The sequence below is a fragment of the Delphinapterus leucas genome, chromosome 6 (genome assembly GCF_059928025.1).
Source record: "Delphinapterus leucas isolate spDelLeu-1000000601 "Yukka" chromosome 6, BTC_Dleu_Yukka2, whole genome shotgun sequence".
Taxonomy (NCBI): domain Eukaryota; kingdom Metazoa; phylum Chordata; class Mammalia; order Artiodactyla; family Monodontidae; genus Delphinapterus; species Delphinapterus leucas.
Window position 1 is genome coordinate 105,700,077 of NC_143134.1, and position 18,918 is coordinate 105,718,994.

An 18,918-nucleotide genomic window follows, 5' to 3' on the forward strand; every position below is an offset into this window, starting at 1 on the left:
AGGAAATTAAATTAGCACATGTATCACACACGTTCTCATACATACTTAGAAAATATTCATGGTGCATATCTTAGCAGGAAGGAAATCACTTTCTTCGGTCATTTCACCCAACAACTGTTTTGAAAAACAGCAAGCAGGGGACTTCCCTGGTGGTCCAGTGGTTAAGAATCCACCTTCCAGGGCTTCCCTGGTGGCGCAGTGGTTGAGAGTCTCCCTGCCAATGCAGGGGACACGGGTTCGTGCCCCGGTCCGGAGGATCCCACATGCTGCAGAGCGGCTGGGCCTGTGAGCCATGGCCTCTGGGCCTGCGCGTCCAGAGCCTGTGCTCCGCAACGGGAGAGGCCACAACAGTGAGAGGCCCGCATAACGCAAAAAAAAAAAAAAAGAATCCACCTTCCAATGCAAGGGACAAGGGTTCGATCCCTGGTCAGGGAACTAAGATCCTACGTGCCGCGGAGCAACTCAGCCATTGCTCCGCAGCTACTGAGCCTGTTCGCCCTAATGAAGACTCATCGCAGCCAAAAAATTAAAAAAAAAAAAAACCACACACACACACAAAACAGCAAGCAATTAGTAGATCTGAAGTTTGCCTTTTCTCTAGAGCACCCTGTCCTGGGGCAGCCTTGGACAGGTTATCAAGCGTGTTTCCTTCCTGGTGGGCTAAATGCTGAGTGTAGTACCTACAGTAACTTCACTCTAGCACTTAAGAATTAAATGCCCTCTGGACTTCCCTGGTGGCACAGTGGTTAAGAATCCGCTTGCTAATGCAGGGGGACAGGTTCGAGCCCTGGTCTGGGAAGATCCCACGTGCCGCGGAACTACTGAGCCTGCGCTCTAGAGCCTGCCAGCTACAACTACTGAAGCCCACGCTCCTGGAGCCCATGCTCTGCAGCAAGCAAAGCCACCACAACGAGAAGCCCACGCACTGCAAAGAAGAGTAGCCCCTGCTTGCCGCAACTAGAGAAAGCCCGCGCAGCAACGAGGACCCAACGCAGCCAAAAATAAATTTATATTAAAAAAAAAATGCCCTCTGACCCCCTAGAAGCTGAAAGTCTTCCGCTGCAAGATAATATCTGGTACGTAGAAACAATTGAAAGAACATTGTGCTGAAACTATGGGGGAATTAGAGGGCCTTTTAAAAAATTGTATCTTTTATGTGACTGAGGATGGGTGGATCTCAGGCCACTTCCGTCTCTAGTTGCTGTTCCCTCTCGCAGAATTCCTCATAAGAATTTTCTATACGAGCTTTTCCATTTTGTACTGTTCAGGCACTCCAGTCAGGCTTGCCATGCCATTGAAACTGCTTGCTCGTCAGGGTCAGCAATGATGACCTAGTTGGGGTCCAATCCTCTGCCTGCTTGACCTTCAGTATCATTGGACAGGGTTGGCTATTCTTGAGCCACTTTCTTAGCCTCCCTTCTGCAGCCGTGTGCCGCCTTGCCTCTCCAGTCTCTTGCTGGTTCCTCCGCCTCTTTTCCTGTGGTTTTGTTCTTGTGTGTCTCTACGTCCCCATTTGAGACCATCTACATTTCATGGCTTTGATACCATCTATATTGAAGACCCAAATTTGTATCTCCAACTGTCCTGAACTCTAGAATTCTCAGATTGTTTATTTGATATTTTCATTCAGTTATCTGGTAAGCATCTCGATCCTAATATGTCCCAAACTATACCTGGTTTTGTTAGGACTTTACTCCTGGTATTGCTAAGTGTATCCAGACCACGGTCAGCAGTGTCCTTGACTTCTGCCCACTGGATGCCAGTAGTACCCTGTCAGTTGTGACAACCAAAAATGTCCCCAGACGTGGTCAAATGTCCCCTGGGGATCAAAACCACCCAGTTGACAACTACTGTTAAAGCAACAACAAAATTATTGAAAGTACCACACGATCCCTGGAACATTCTAGGTACTCAAAAATTGTGTCCTAATTTTCCAAAATTTGGTTCTCCTTTTCTCACCCTAATCATCCTTGATTATATGCCTAATAATAGCTCTTATTTGTTGGTATAGGATGTACTCTGAAGTCTCAGTGGCTTAATACAACAAAGATTTCTTACAATGTTTGATACATGTTGGGTGACCAAGGCAGCTGTTCTCCATGTGGTGATGCAGTGATTCAGATCACCTCCACTTTGTGGTTCTACCATTTTAGCACATGGTTCCCATGATTCCAGAGGCAAGGGAAGAAAAAGTTGGCAAACGTGCACCAGCTCGTCTATGCTTACGTCCTGAAATAAATGACACTTGTTCTCAGCTCACTGACGCTCGTGCATCACGTGAGCCAACCTGACTGCAAGGGAGGCTAAGAGATGAGGCAGATCCTGTGGTTATTTGGTGAGTAAAAAATCTCTGTTTTAATTGCAAACAGTAGCTTTCTCCATGCCGGCTAGTGACCATGTGCATTGTTCACGAGCAAGAATATTTTGAAAGGCATCTTTTTTCCCCAAGTAGTGGGTCTCAACAGTGGGTTTCAAATGTTCGGTAAACCATGTTGTAAACAAATGTGCTGTCATCTAGGCTTTGTTGTTCTATTTATAGAGCACAGGCAGAGTAGATGTAGCACAGTTCTTAAGGGCCCTAGGATTTTCAGAGTGGTCAGTGAACATTGGCTTCAACTTCAAGTCACCAGCTGCATTAGCCCCTAATAAAAGAGACTGTCCTTTGAAGCCAGGCACTGACTCCTCTCTAGCTATGAAAGTCCTAGATGGCATCTTCTTCCAACATAAGACTGTTTTGTCTACATTGAAAACCTTTGTTTAGTGTAGCCACCTTCATTCATTATCTTAGCTGGATCTTCTGAGTAACTTGCTGCAGCTTTTACGTCAACAATTACTGAATCATGGAGATGGCTTCCTTCCTTAAACCTCATGAACCAATCTCCACTAGCTTCAGACTTTTCTCTGCAGCTTCCTCACCTCTCTCAGCCTTCACAATTATACAGAGTTAAGGCCTTGCCCTGGATTAGGCTTTGGTTTTAGGGAATATTGTGGCTGGTTTGATCTTCTATCCAGACCGCTAAAAACTTTCACCGGGACTTCCCTGGCGGTCTAGTGGTTAGGACTCTGAGCTTCCACTGTAGGGGCCCCGGGATCGATCCCAGGTTGGGGATCTAAGATTCCGCAAGCTGCACAGTGCAGCCAAAAATAAATAAAAATTTTAAAAAACCAAAGTATTTCTTCTGGTTTTGACCCAGTTTCCTGACAAATAGCATGTGACTTGTCCAACTCCCTGCACATTCCTGCCAAGGACAGTGGTGTGTCTAGGCCCAAGCTCTCCCGTGCGTATCTTACAGGGGAGTACTCACTGTGTGATGTGACTCCCAGGATTTCGAATCAATGTAATGGAGCCAGGAGCAATGGAACGTACTGTGGGGCGTGCTTTTGGAAATACTCTTTAAGATGGCTCTAATTAGTGGCCAAGCCTAGATTTGAACCCAGGTCTGCCTGACTTCCCAGCCTGGGTTGCTGTATGATTTAGTTCAGTGTGTTCTATGGCAGAGTTTCAAGCAGTGTGTTTCTAAAAGAGAAAGTCAGTGACTCTACAACTGGCAGGCAGATTCCAAAAAACAAGATCTAATTTTCGATCTTTGCCTTTTCACTTACTCATCCCATGGTTCTGAGGCTCTCTCCTGTCCTGTCTGCTGCCACACTTGAAGATTCTTCCAGGCCAGGAAGAAGTTCTTTCCCTCTTGCTTCACCAAGGTTGCCAGCTAGTTGGCAGCTAACCCTCAGACATGGGCCTGTAACCCTTGCAAACATGACAGGACGAAGGGGCTAATTGCTGAGTAAGGGTGGCTTTGGCTGGGGTTTGTGGTTATTTGGATTTGTCTGTAGTTGAGGCCCTGATAATTTCATTCATAGCCATTCATTCTCTAATTCAGATGTGTGTAACAATAGCTGGGGGCCAGCTCTGAGCATGGGCAGAAACAGCCCTGTGCCCCAAAGGTTTATTCTCCTTTTGGGAAAGGGGACACTGAACATTGACCATAGCGAGTGCTAGGTGTGGCCATAGGTTAAGGAAGACTAACTATAAGAATGGGGAACTGGCCTGGGCTCAGGACAGGAGAGGGCTCCTAGAAGAAGGGCCCTTTCAGCTGAGACCTGAGAATGTGTCAGTTATCTGGGCAACGAGGTGAGGATGAGGTTTGAGGGTTACATTCCAGAGGGAGAAGGATGGCAACCACTGAGAACTGGAAGTGAGAGAGCACAGGTGTAGGAGGAACGAGAGATGGTCTGTGCTCTTGGAGCTTAGGGTTTTCAGAGGTTGGGGGACAGTGGGTAAAGATGAGTACAGGATAGGCTGGGGGGTGGGGAGGGGCTTGGGCCTACCACAGAGAGCCTTGTGAATCCATCAAGATAGCGCCACTGAAGACTGCTTTCCAGTGGACTTTACTAGGTATTACTCACCTTTTATCAGATTTCATTCATCTTTCTCCATTCTCCATGGAGCCCCCATTCCCTCACGCCATAGTGCTAGGCCTTGCCATTTACTGTATTTTTGGAGATGCAAAAGAATTGCCCAGAAATGCAGTTCACTTTTTTCTTTTTTAAAAATTTATTTATGGCTGCATTGGGTCTTCGTTGCTGCACAAGGGCTTTCTCTAGTTGTGGCGAGCAGGGGCTACCCTTTGCTGTGGTGCACGGGCTTCTTGCGAGCCACAACTACTGAGCCCTCGTGCCACAACCACTGAAGCCCGTGCGCCTAGAGCCCATGCTCCGCAACAAGAGAACCCACCAGAATGAGAAGCCTGCAGTTCACTTTTACTCTGCACTTTCTGCTAAGCACTTCATCATCTCATTTAATTCTTAAAATCTCTCAGTTTAGCAGATATTCTTATCCTTTTATAAATGAGGGAATTGAAACTCAGAGAGGGGAACTGGCCTGTGCAAGTTCACATGCCAGTGAGTGGTGGAGCCTGGTCAGCCAGTTCCAAAGGTCCACGTCTTCTGCCTCCTTAGCAAAGGAGGCTGATGTGTCAACGTTCAAGCTAGAGAGACAGGCAGTGAGAATGCAGAGTGAAGGTAGCTCAGCAGAAAGGGCAGGAGTATGACATCTGGCTTCATGTAGGAGGTAGGCCTTGCTGGGGAGGCAGGATTGATTTATTTATTTATTATTTAAAAAAAAATTAAACCTATTTTAATTTATTTTTTGCTGTGTTGGGTCTTCGTTTCTGTGCGAGGGCCCTCTCCAGGTGTGGCAAGGGGGGGCCACTCTTCATCGCGGTGCGCGGGCCTCCCACTTTCGCGGCCTCTCTCGTTGCGGAGCACAGGCTCCAGACACGCAGGCTCAGCAGCTGTGGCTCACGGGCCTAGTTGCTCCGCGGCATGTGGGATCCTCCCAGACCAGGGCTTGAACCCGTGTCCCCTGCACTAGCAGGCAGACTCCCAACCACTGCGCCACCAGGGAAGCCCGGGAGGCAGAATTTAGATGGTGACCAGTTCACACACCTGTCCCAGGATCCCTTTCAACATCCAGTCAGCAGGTAGGAGAACTCCAACAGCCCATGAATCTTGCTCCCATGCCCCCAGATTGTGTGTTGGGAAATTAGGCAAACTAAATAGAGATCTTGTGTGTCTTGCTCAGTGGTACCCAGAACAATGGCTGGCACTCGGCAGGCCCTCGGTGTCGATCTTTTGATGAATAAACGAATAAACTAATTTTTCGTAGCCTGCTTCCTGGATGCCCACTTGTCTGATGAATGCGGACGCTGCCCGGGCAGCATCAGGTGCTTATTCCTCAGTCACTGCTCTGCTCGTGTCCCCAGGCACTCCACCTCGGCCTCTGGCAGAGCATGAACACAGCTATAGCTGCTGAAATTAAAATTGCACCCATATTCTGACTCGGCAAGTCCACTTGTAGATAGGCAGCCTGTGGCATGTACCCGGCACTGTGGCTATGACCATCCCAGCAAGGCCTGTGAGCAAGAGTGGGAATTCCCCTTACATGTCCACGAGCGGAGAGAGGCAAAGGAAAGAAAGAGCCTTCCTATTACAATACATGGAGGTGAGTGCGCACCCCTTAAAAAGAAACGAGACAGAGGGGAGTGTTCTGGCATGAGGTGAATGCCAAGGAACTTTGCTGAATGAAAAAGCAGGGTGTCCAACAGAATAGAACAGGTTCCCTTTTGTGTAAATGCACAGTGTACACATCTGTCCATACGTTTCTATGGAAATGTACGCAAGGTTAGTGCTTTTCTCAGGGAAGGGGTTAGTTGTCACTGTAGACACCCCTGAAGTCTCGAGTGATGGTGCTGGGGGTGGCAGCCAACGTCTAGTGAGCGGCCATCATGTGTCCTGCAGTTGTGTACACTTCACACCGATTATCTGATTAGAGCTTTACACAATCCCATGAAACAGTATCATCTGTTGTTTACAGAAAACTAAGGCACAGAGAGGTTAAACACTATAGCGAAGATGACCTAAAAAATCGGAGACACCTGGCTTAGAGCTCAGGGAGCCTGATCCCCAAACCGATGCTGTTAACACAGTGCACATATAACTTTTCATTAAAAAACAAGTCCCTAAGAAATTTCTGGTCCAAATATTTCTTCATCCACCGGGTCCCGTGACTGTCAGACATGGGCTGGACCACGACGGGGAGACCGAGGCTCCGAGGGGGATTGGAACTCTTTCCGTCCGGGACGCGGAGACACCCCCCCCCCCCCCCACGCCCCCGCGCCTCAGAAGCGATGCGCGTGGTCGGCGAGCGCCGGGGCGCTTCCCGGCGTCCCGGGAGGGAGCCCGGCTTATGAAAGGCAGCTCCCAGCTCGGTTCCGAAGCGGGTCCGGGAGCCGGCTTCCCTCTGGGCCCCGAGGCGAGCCCGGCGGGCGGCTCCTCCCGGTGGGGTGACCGCGCGGGGCCGCCCCGGGCCGGGGGCGGGACCCGGGAGGGCGGCGCGCGGCGCGGGCGGCGGGCGGAGCGCGGGCAGAGGTGCCCCGAGGCTGCGGCGTTGTGGGGCGGCGGCGCCGCCCGACCTTCGGCGTCCCCGGGACCCCCGGGCGGCGGTGAGGGCGGCGACGGCGGCGCGGACGGGTGAGTGTGCGCGGGCCCGGGGCGCGCCCCCTGTGTTTGTGCGCGGGCCCGAGCGCGGGCGGCCGCGAGCCCCGATTTGAGCCGCGCGGGTCCCGTGCTGCCGCTGGGCTCCCGTGTCTTGGTCTGGAGTGGGCGCCGCGGGCCGCGTCCGCTTTCTTCCTGCGCCTTTGGGCCCCATTTCCCTCTGTCGTAAGTGGGAGCTGCTCTCGGGCGGCTCCTGGGAGCCGGTGGGCTTGGGACAGTGGGAGTGATTTCAGGGTGAGGGAGGCCCAGAGGCAGCAGACCCGGGAGGAGACTTGAGGGCAGAACCTGAAGCTAGACTCAGCTGCCCAAGGCCAAGGCCAGATGCGGCGGAGCATCCCTTGCCCGAATGAGCTCGGTTCCGTTGTGGCTCCATCCCCCACCTGGCTTCTTGACCTTGGAGAGTTCACTTTCGTTTCTGGGTCTTAATTTTCTCATGTGGAAAGTGGAGAGCTTGGAGCCATTGTCTCTCAAGGCTTTTCCACCGCAAAACTACTGTGACAGACCCTCTGTGGTCCCTTGTTGGGACTTTCCAGTTTAACAAAACAAAACCTGACATGTGAAAACTGTAGGAGTCCCCTTCTCCCCCAGCACACACGAAGGCACACATGCACACCCCTCAGTGAGGCACAGGGCCTCCTGGGGAAGCTGGGCACTCAGTGTCTGCAGAAATGGAGACCTTTGCTCAGCGGGACTTTTAGGAGATCTTCCTTTGCAGAGGCTTGCCACTCAGCTCAAAAAGATGGATAACTGGAAGGTCTGGTTAAGTGGAATCAGCAGTGGGAGTTAAGGAAGCTGGGAAGTGGATGACCCGTTAGTTACAGGAACCTCAGGGCTGTGCTCGCTCCCTGGCTCTGACTCCACCCCTGGTGCCTCTCCCTCCCTCCCTTGTCCCCTAGGGCTAGTGCAGGGCTGAGTGGGGTGGCAGGTCAGGACACACTGATGGGTGATGGCTCAGCGCCTGCCCTTGGCCAGTCTTTCCAACAGCCCTCGTGCCCTCTGCAGCCTCCAGGTTGGATGAGGGGCTGCAGGGTGAGTGCAGAGGCTGCCCTGATTGGGCCCATCCTGGCCTCTGGTTTGTACCTCTCCCTACTTGGTAGCCCCTTCTCTTGCTCTACCTTTGCCAAGCCAGGAGCCTCTTTCCCTGCTCCAAGAAGCCTCCTGAAACACTCTTCCCTCATTCCAAGGCACTGCCGGCCCCCTCTGACTGCCTTCTTTGGTCATTGTCTGTTTGTTATTTCTCTTTCTCTGAGTTTCTCTTTCCCACCAGATGGTGGTACCCAGCAGGGAGGGCTGAACAGGGACTTAAGATTTTATTTCCGGTTTTATAGTTTAGAAAGCACAGGGCCTGGCACTAGAAGGTTCTTAGGGAGTGTCTGTGGAGTAAAAATAATGATTGCTATATTCCTTTTTGCCCCGTGCTGCTCTCGAGTGATTCAGGTATGAATTCTTTAAACCTCACAACAGCCTCATTACATTATTCCCATTTACATGTGTAGAAACTGAGGCAGGTACAAGTCACTTGCTCCAGGTCGTACACGTGGGAAGTGGCAGGACTGTGCAGGTTGCTTTTATCCATTACGCTAAATGGCCTTCAGGTGAATGAATTCTCCTGGTTGGGACTTTGTGGAGGCTAATTGGGCCAACTGGGGTGCTGGGATTTCTTCTTCCCAAAGACAATGTCTAGTTGTGGGATTTTGCAACTAATGAACCTTCCATGCAGTCTGGAAGGATGTCTGTGCAGCCCCAGCTTGTGGGTGGTCCCTCCTGCCTGGAGGAGGGAGGGTGGGCTCAAGGACCTTTCTGAGATTCCAGTACAGCTTCTCCGGGCAGCAGGTTCCTAGCTATGATGTCCCTGGGTTCCTGGTCTGGAAAATGGATCCAAGGATTCTGTTTGTCTCCTGGGCCTAGGATGTAATCAGGTGAGGCAGCAAAGGTCCTCAGTTATTGCCAAGTGCAGGGCTGACATCCTTGGGCTGTTGTTGCTTTCATGCCTCTTGGGGGATGCAAGATAAGAAGGAGGAAGTAAGGGGTGATATGACTGACCGGTACTCAGTGATATTTGGGAGTGCCTGCTGTGTGCCAGGCTTGGGCTAGGTAAGGGGAGGTGGTCCCTGCCATCCCACAGCTTGGCAGTTCAGATGCCAACTGGAGCTTGTTACTAGATCACACCTGGGAAATGCAGTCTCCCTCTACCCAGTCCTTTTTTTTTTTTTTTTTTTTTTGTGGTACGCGGGCCTCTCACCGTTGTGGCCTCTCCCGTTGCGGAGCACAGGCTCCGGACGCGCAGGTCCAGCGGCCATGGCTCACGGGCCCAGCCGCTCCGCAGCATGTGGGATCCTCCCAGACTGGGCACAAACCCGCGTCCCCTGCATCGGCAGGCAGACTCTCAACCACTGCGCCACCAGGGAAGCCCGACCCAGTCTTTTTTAAGGTGGTTTAAGGAGGAGGCTCAGCGATAGCCAGAGCTGGGTGCTGAGGTTCAGGGACATGGGCATGAGGGGCTTGTATTCTGCAGCTGGATAGCCTGGTCCATCTCCTGTCTCCACAGCTCCCAGCCATCCCACCTTGGGCAGGTCATGTCACATCTTTGACCCTGTTAAATGGGAGAAACCTGTGAGGAAATGGGCCTTACGATGAGCAGGGTACTGGATGCCATACTTATGTTTCCTTGTGTTACCCCCACAGCAGCTATGCCAGATAGGCCTCCCTGAACCCATTTTACAGATGAGGTCAGAACGGCTCAGGGAGTTAAGTACCTGGCAGTGAATGTCCCAGAGCATGTGAGGGCTGAGTGAAGGTTCAAATCTAGGTCTTTTGGTGCTAAAGTCCTTGCTCTTTTCTTTTCATAACATTTTGCTGCTTTGTATAAACACGGCTCCCCATGATGAATATATATCTATCCTGTACTCAGTCAGGAAGGGAAATCCCAGATGCCTGGGAGTGGGGCCTGGTCAGCTCGTGAGTTCTCTGTGGGTCCCTCGATGTGTCTGAGCTGGAGAAGATCCCAGAGCAGAGGAAGTCTCAGCCAAGACCTTGAAGGGTTTTAGCCCTTGCCCCTCACTCCCTCTGAGAACGTTCCTCAGCATATCAGCAAGTTCACAGTCCAAGGGAAGACTCTGGGTGGCTCTCACTGGTCTGGTGATGGCTTTGGCCTTGAGAGCCTGAGGAGCCTGGCCTGCCCAGGACCAGGCCTGAACTTCTTTCTCGTGATGTTGTTTTCTGAAGGCAGGCGAAGCTGAGCTGGCTGCTCCAGGATGCACCACAGCTCTGAGAAGGGGAAGCAGAAATCCTGCTGGCTCTGCTATGGCATGTGAACCGCAGATGGACCCCGGCGGGGCGGCTGGCCCCTTGCCCACCTCCTCCCCTGGGTGGAGCGCCCTGCCTGGCGGGAGCCCTCCTGGCTGGGGGCAAGGTAGGATCATGACCCTTAATTCCTTCCTCCCCTATCCCCCCAGGATGCTGAACTGGACTCACATAGTATGATTGAGGGGAGGGGAGCGGAGGGGCACAAAAGTGTCTTTAGATAAGGGTGGGCATTTGGAGATGTGTTTCCAGGCCACTTTCTGTCATTTCTACCTCTTCTCTCTGTCACCAACTCCTTAGATTGCCCTCTGCCAGGATCCCTGCTGTACCTTCCTAGCACCTTTCCTCCTTGCCTCTTCTGTTTTCTGCATGGTGTTTCAGAGAGATTTTTTAAAATGCACAGCCAACCAAATCGCTTTCTGTTTCAGTGTTTCCCATTAGGCTTAGCATGAAGATCTATCATTCTCCAGCTTGCCAGGCCTGCCTAAATGGCTCTTGCTGCCCCTGTTCTCTGTTCCTGCCATGCTGCCCTGCCCCAGGACCTTTGCACCTGCTGTCCCTGCTGTGTGTTATGCCCTTTCCCTGCCTCCCTTTCCCTGCTTAATTTCCATCCATCCTTCAGAGCTAAGTTCAGATATCCCTTCCATGGTGAATCCTCTCCTGATGGCCCAGCCTAAGCCGGGACCCTCTGATATATTCCTGTTTCTCCCTATAGCAATTACCAGTCTGTAATTAAATAATTACCTGTGTAATAAAGTGTTGAATGTCCAGTTTCCTCACTAGAATGTAAGCTCCACGAGTGCAGGGTCCCTGTTTTGCTTTGTTCATCACTGTGTCTATAGTACTTAGCACATGGCTTGGCCCATAGTATTATTATTTAAAAAATTTTATTATTATTTATTTTATTTCTTTATTTTTCACTGCATTGGGTCTTTGTTGCTGTGTGCAGGCTTTCTCTAGTTGCGGTGAGCGGAGGCTACTCTTTGTTGCAGTGCGTGGCCTTCTCATTGCAGTGGCTTCTCTTGTTGCAGAGCACGGGCTTTCGGCACCCGGGCTTCAGGAGTTTTGACTTACGGGTTCTGGAGCGCCGGCTCAGTAGTTGTGGCGCACGGGCTTAGTTGCTCTGCGGCATGTAGGATCTTCCCAGACCAGGGCTCGAACCCGTGTCCCCTGCATTGGCAGGCGGATTTTTAACCACTGCGCCACCAGGGAAGCCCTTTGCTCATAGTAGATGCTCAATAAGTATTTTGTTGAATGAATGAATGAATGAGTGGCTGGGCATAGGCAAGGGGAGATGGCATTTTGCATTGTGGCTTGTTTCTTAGATGATTTAAAACTTAAAAACAAGGGTTCCTTTTATGACTACTGTTATTAGGAAAGCAGTTCACATACACACACACCAGTAGAATGAAATGGAATGGAATAATTTACCTTCAGCTCTTTGAAGATATAGCTCTACTGGTTTTTGGCAAGCTAGTTCTTGCCCCTTTATAGGAAATAGCTCCCTGTACACACACACACACACACACACACACACACACACACACACACACACGCTTCTTTGGTAGCTTTTTAGATCCTTTTTCTTAAGTGGAGGACTTGCAGTTCTCACGTTGAGGAGCAGATGAGAGAGATTATTACCAAGAATCCAGGAACTCATGGTTTGAAAGGGAAACAGAGACACTATGAAAAGTCCTCACATTGCTCAGGCAAACACTGTCCTCATAGTGCAAAGAGCCAGGCTAGGGGAGTGGTTCACAACCTCCATGCCTGGGATCCAGGTCAGTGTGTGTTTTCTGCTCTGTGCTGTGCAGTGGAGGGCTAGTCTGAGGCTCCGCACAGCATGACTGCCTGCGTTTTGTATGCTACCCTTTCTCTTCACTTCTTCTCTTCTTACTTTCATTTCCCCTGGTACCACCAGGCAAGCTGGTTCTCCTTTCCGAGGTTCAGTTTCCTTTTCCATTGTAATGGTTTTCCACCTTCTAGGAGTCTTGGAGGATTAAATGGAATCACGACTGTGAGCCTAAGCCCATGCCTGGTGCATAGGATGGGATCAGTCCCTGGAAGCTCTTCTTATCGCATTTTATTGTTCTGTTTTATTTTGGTCTTGATCTTCTTTTTGTCTGTTTTCCCTCATTTACTTATTTTTAAATCTAATTTTATCTTTTCATATTTTATTTTATGAAGCCACCTTAAATCCTTTCTGGAACAAGGTGTGGGAAGGTAAAAACCAACACAGCTAAACTGGTGTGCCTTTATGGTAACGTAGGAGCTTTGACAAGCTGGCTTTTAAATTATGACAACAGTAGCAGCCAGTCATTCAGTACCCATTTTGCACCAAGCGCTTAATTTTCATCATCTTAATTATTTGCAAAATCCTCCACGGTGGATATAATCATCCTCTAAGGGGATGGCCAGGGATTAAATTGTTTCTTCAAGGTGCTCTGTTAGAGAGAGGCTGAGTTACCATTTGAACCCCAAAGCATCTAGCTTGTGCTTTCCCCACCTCATTTATACAGGAAGCATTTATTTAGTGCCTACTGTACACCTGGCACTGAACCCAGCTCAGGGGATTCAGTGATGTGCAAAACCAACGTGGGAGTATATAGTCTGATGGAGACAGTGGACTTTAATCAAGTAATTGCATACACATGTGCTCATCTTTGATAAGCATAAAGGAGGAGAGCATGTAGTTATGGGCAGGTTTATCAGACAGATTTGATCTGCTATGAGTTTAGAATGTCAGGGAAGACTTCCTGGGCAAGGGATTAATGAGCTGGAACACAAATGATGACTTGGATATAAGGGAGTGAGGCTAGGTGGATGTGTTCTAGGGAGAGAGCTGGAAGAGCATGCACAAAAGCCCTGGGGTGGGAGAGAACACTACATGTCCAAGGGGCTAAGGAGGCTGGGGTGGCAAGACACAGAGTGAGGCTGAGGCTTCAAGGTGAGCTTGGCAGGAGGCTAGTTCTTCGAAGGGCCGAGGGAGCTTGGTAAGGAGGTTGGTTTTTGCCAGAGGACTGGGAGGCTCTTGAAAGTTTTACTCAGAGAATTTGTATTAATCTGATCTGTGCTCTGGCTGCTGTGTGAATGCATCGTAAGAGGAAGAGCAGGTTGGAGAAACCAGTTAGGAGACTACGGCAGGTACAGGGAGGGGTGAAGGGAGCCTGGCCTAGGGTTGTGGTGAAGACACCAAGGGGTGCACGGAGCTGGGAGAGACTTTGTTGGCCCAGGTGGCAGGGCCCAGGGATGGACGGGGTGAGGGGTTAGAGGAGCGTTTGGGTGGGCCAGGGATTCCCAGGAAGGTAGAGCTAGTCATTTTGCTTTAAGACTCAGGGATTAACCCCGAGCTGGGCCCTGAGCCAGCAGGTAACATGTTCATGGTTTAATCCCTTCAGCCCTGCCTCCTTTTCTGAGCAACAGCTACAGAAAACGTGCTGAAATATTCAGCTCCCAGCCCTGTGTGGCTGAACGCTGGGATCCTAGAATCTCAGGGCTGGACTACCCTGCAGCAGCTGCCCTGGCTGCTCTCTGGTGGCTCCCTGGGCCTCGTACGTGATGGAAGGAGATCTCGGTCCTTTTGTTCAGAGTTTCTCTACTCAGAACGGAAGTTGGTTTGGCTTCTTTCTGCTGCCCTTCCTCCCTGGACCCGAGGGGATTTCACTGTAGCTGGCCTCCCTCGGGTCTCCTGGTCTGGCTTCATTGCAGCCCTGCAGGGCATCCTCGAATAAATTTGATAGCCATTGTGACAAGGCTGAGATGATGTGTGTTTTTGAGGTATGACTTCACTCAATATATGCTTTTAAAATGTTGAGCGAGTGCAGAGACACTGGGGAGGGCTTGCCCGTAAGTCAGTGGATTAGTTTTCTGTGACTGTTGTAACAGGTGCCACTAACAGTGGCTTAGCAAATGCAGTTCTTCTCTTACAGTTCTGTAGGTTAGAAGTCTGACACTGGCCAGACTGTTCGCTCACAGCCTGACAGCCCTGGTCAGCAAGGCTGCATTCCTTTAGGAAGCTCCAGCGGAGAATCTGTTTCCTTTTCTTTTCCAGCATCTAAAGGCCACCCACAGTCCTTGGCTGCTGAAGCCTTCGGCCATTTGTTTTTTTAATTTTATATTTATTTATTTACTTGGCTGCGTCGGGTTTTAGTTGCGGCGTGCGGGCAGCACACGGGCTTCTCTCTAGTCGTGGCGCGCGGGCTCTAGAGCACTCGGGCTTAGCTGCCCCGTGGCATGTGGGATCTTAGTTCCCCGACCAGGGATCGAACCCACGTCCCCCTGCATTAGAAGGCGGATTCTTAACTATTGGACCACCAGGGAAGTCCCCTTCCGTCATTTTAAAGCCAGTAATGTTCCATCTCTCTGTACCTTTCTTCCGTAGTCACATCCCTCTTGGCTCTTCTGCTGCCTCCCTCTTCCACTTCTTTTTTTTTTTTTTTTTTTTTGCTGCGCTGAGTGGCATGCGGGATCTTAGTTCCCTAACCAGGGATCGAACCTGAGCCCTCAGCAGTGAAAGCGTGGAGTCCTAACCACTGGACCGCCAGGGAATTCCCTCTCGTCCACTTCTGAGGATCCTTGTGATTACAGTGGGCCCACCCAGATAACCTAGGATAACCTCCCTATTTCAGGCCAGCTGGTTAATACCAGTAAGTTCACCTGCAACCCCCATTCTCCTTTGCCATGTAAGATAACGTATTCACAGGTTCTGGGGGTTAGGGTGGGGACATCCTTGGGGGTTCACTGTTGTGCCTACCACATTGTTACCTGCTACTTAGACTCTGAGCCCACTAGGGATGTAAGTTGTTTGGTTGCACTTCCTTTGCCATCCTCGAATAAATGTCTGCTGGATCATCTCCTCAGTGTAATTAGTTGTTCAGTCTCTGTTTAAATATCCCTTGTGAGGGGGAGCCCACTACCTCCCAGACTTTGTGTGGACAGAGCTCACATTCTTGAGAAGTTCTTCCTTTTATGGTCTCAAATAATGTCCTAAAAGCCTCCGGCCTCAGTTCTGTCTCCTGGGAGCTTTCCAGTCAAGTCCAGTCCTTCTCCCGTAGGAGTTGGAGGATGGCAAGTCCCTCCTTGCCATGAGAATGTTCTCAAGGCCAGAGGAGGTGATGCCATCAAGGTCTGGGCTCACCCAAAGTCCTTATTGCTCAGCCTGATGAAGCTCCTGGTCTGCTTTCAGAGCTCCACAACGGCCAGGTCCTCACAGTTCTCCGGATTGACAATACCTGTGCACCCATCTCCTTCGATCTGGGAGCCGCCGAAGAACAACTGCAGACCTGGGGCATTCAGGTGAGCGCTGACTTTATGGAGTCCTTAGTACTTTTTCTTCCATACATCCATCCATCCATCCACCTGTCTGTCCGTCTATCTATTCTATCATCCAATTATTCACAACATTTTTATTAAACACCTACCCTGTGCTCAACATGGTAGGGAATATAAGGAAGATGTCCTCTCCTTCCAATTAATTTACTTAACAGATGTGTGTTTTGGGGTGTCCACCCTGTGCTGGCCACTTGGGCGGTCACTGAGTACTACAGAGGTGACTAGGTCCCCGTGCCTGGTGTCACACTGCTCACAGAGCCCAGTGGGTGAGAGAGACATGCGTCAGGTAAAGCAGAACAGTATGGTATAAATGCTGCAGTAGAGGGATGCACAAGACATTGAAGACATTCACAGGAGAAAATGATAAACTCAGCTCAGGGAGCAGTGGTTATGAAAGTGTCCGCCTTAAAACTAAAGCAGCCCGTTATTATACTGGCAAAATGGGTTTATTCGGTAATAGCAGAAAGTTGCAATTCGGGACAGGCATGCTATAGTAAAAACTGGGCAAGTCTGGAGAAACAAAGGAAAGGACTGTTCTTTTATAGAGGTAAAAGAGAGGTTGGGAGGGGCTCTTATAAACAAGGAGGCCAGTGGGGGAAACTGGGGTTCGAAGTGTAGTGGCTTTTCATTGGCTGAGTTGTGACAGCCTCTGGTTGGCTGGGCTGTTGCCAGGCGAGGAGAAAATCTTCCTCCTGCTGAGGTAGTAAAAGGCAGAAACCGACCTTCTTCCTGTTGGAGATGCAAGGTGATTCTCTTCGTGTTTGGAGTCTGCAGATGACAATGAGTGGTAGGGCATGAGAGCACCTCCTTCTGGCCTTCCCAACTCCAGTATAAATGAGCTTTCCTTTATTCATTCTAACAAAAGCTTTGCAGTGGAGCAGATACTTGATCTGGGCTCTTGAAGGAAAAAGAGTTTGCTGGGTGGACAGGAGGAAGGGCATTTTAGGAGAAGGAACTGCTTCTGCAAAGGGAAGGGTGTGTGAATTCATTAGATGATAATGCAGTACCTTCGAGCATAGTGATTCGAGGCATAGGCTTCACGGGGGTTCATAGATCTGGATGCAGATCCAGCTCAGCTGCTTACTGCCTGGGTGACTTTAGGCAGGTGACTTAACCTCTCTGAGCCACAGTCTCATCATCTGTAAAACGAGGTTAATATTAATGCCTATTACACAGGGTCTTTGTATGGATTAAGAGAAGTAGTGCTCGAGGAGCACTTGCGCTGGCCCTGGCACATAGTAAATGTTCAATAAATTGTGGTATTGCTATTAAGTTCCCACAGGTGTGGTTCTTGCCCTTCTCAAATCCTCCAGCATGATTAGGCCTTCATCTTCACTGCCCAGGGAGGATTATTTATGGCTGAGGAAGCTACATTGCTAATTTTACCCTGAAGACTCGAGAGTTTACTCCTTGCATTATGGTTTAAAACAACATTTTATCACCATTAAAGGGAAACTTTCCAAGTTGACAGTACTAGCCCCACATCAGCACATGAGCTGGTTTTACTTCTCACGCTTCCTTTCAGCCTTTGTACAAAAGAACATTTTTCTTAAACAGTTGTCTTCAGGTTGGGTTTTCTTAACTGATGAACCGTTTACATCTTGTTCTGCCATGTTCCTAAATATCTCTGATGATTAAATTCTGTGTTCTTAAGCAATCCATTCTCATAGGACCTTTGCTCTATGACATTTTTTGTTTGGGCAGGAAGATGTGAATTTTCAGGATCTTGGACTGTATTAATAGTTATTGATGGTACAGTTTGAGAATAACACTTGTGTATCAAGTGTTCACTACGGAACCAGCACCGGGCTTGTGTACACATACACTTAGACACACATATCTATCTAAGTAAGAGAACAGAGGCCCCCAAAGATGTCCAGATAATATGTGTCTACATACTATATGTATATTTATTGTATTTATTGTAAATATTGTATATGTATTATTTAATATGCCTATCACCTCTACAAGGTGTACTTTGATTATCCTCATTTTATTTTATTTATTTATTTTAAAAATTTTATTTATTTATTTATTTATGGCTGCATTGGGTTTTCGTTGCTGTGCCCGGGCTTTCTCTAGTTGCGGCAAGCAGGGACTCCTCTTCGTTGTGGTGCGGGAGCTTCTCATTGTGGTGGCTTCTTTTTGTTGCAGAGCACGGGTTCTAGAGCGCAGGCTCAGTAGTTGTGGCGCGCAGGCTTAGCTGCTCCGCGGCATGTGGGATCCTCCCGGACCAGGGCGTGAACACGGGTGCCCTGCACTGGCAGGTGGACTCCCAATCACTGCGCCACCAGGGAAGTCCCTATCCTCATTTTAAAGAGGAGGAAACTGAGGAGAAGTGGGGTTACTTGCTCCCGGTCACACAGCACATGAGGGGCAGGGCCAAGGTTTGGAGACCCAGGGCTGGCTGACTCCATGCCCTGCACCTTAACCATTAGGCTATCCTGGGTCTGCTGTGAGGTGCTGAGCCTTGGGCTACAGGGATCCCTCTCCTGGACGTCCTCCTGGATCTCGAGCTGTCCCACCTCCCCAGTGGTGCCTGTCCTTCTCTGAGCTGGAAGCTGCACCCTGTGATTGCCACGCCGTGCTCCACGCTCCCCATTCTGCCTTTGGGGGCAGCCAGGAATGCACCTCATCCCCCTTCCACGTGATAGCCACGTGAACTGGCCACAACACCCCTGCTGGTGGGAAGGAGTGGGATGTGGTTCTCCGGGGCTGACGGGCCTCTTTCCCTTGGGTGGCCAAGCAGGTCCCGGCTGAGCAGTACAGGAGCCTGGCTGAGAGTGCCCTCTTGGAGCCCCAAGTGAGAAGATACATCATCTACAACTCGAGGCCTATGCGGCTGGCCTTCGCTGTGGTAAGAGAGAGGGAGGCCTCTGAGGCACTGCTGAATTCGGCACAGTGCGCTGGAGCCTGTTGGTGTGGGTCACGGGTTTGGGGGCTGGTGGCTGGGCTGCCTGGGAGAGAGCAGTACACCTGGACCTGGGTTTGGTGTAAGAGGAAATTCATGGGGGAGAGTTGTAACCAGCTCTCCATGCAGAGGATGGGAGGCAGGGTTTACTAAGGGCAGAGCTGGGGGATTGGGAATCTGTAGACCCACCACTGAGGCTCTGGACTCAGTGTCTGGCTTTGTCAAGACTTTCCTCCTCTCTGGGACTTGGTTTCCCCATCTGTTCAACAGATTGGTCTATTTCAGCTCTAGTCATATATGTGTGTGTGTATACATAT

The 18,918-nt window shown here is 50.1% G+C and overlaps 1 protein-coding gene across 5 annotated transcripts in view; it reads left to right on the forward strand.

The window, feature by feature from the left end:
- The first annotated feature begins 25 nt into the window (after positions 1 to 25).
- Positions 26 to 18,918, forward strand: part of TMEM268 (transmembrane protein 268) — a 54,788-nt gene continuing 35,895 nt past the window's right edge. Inside the window, exons 1-5 of one of the 5 annotated variants that reach the window (XM_022578930.2) lie at positions 26 to 1,076; positions 2,154 to 2,335; positions 10,282 to 10,468; positions 15,545 to 15,654; positions 18,440 to 18,547. In XM_022578930.2, the coding sequence (XP_022434638.2) occupies positions 10,360 to 10,468; positions 15,545 to 15,654; positions 18,440 to 18,547 (327 nt within the window). In that variant the 5' untranslated portion in view covers positions 26 to 1,076; positions 2,154 to 2,335; positions 10,282 to 10,359. Of the gene's footprint in view, positions 2,336 to 6,903; positions 7,033 to 7,096; positions 7,222 to 10,281; positions 10,469 to 15,544; positions 15,655 to 18,439; positions 18,548 to 18,918 lie in introns of those variants that run through there. The other 4 variants (XM_089913660.1, XM_022578929.3, XM_022578932.3 and 1 more) reach the window with 4 other exon arrangements.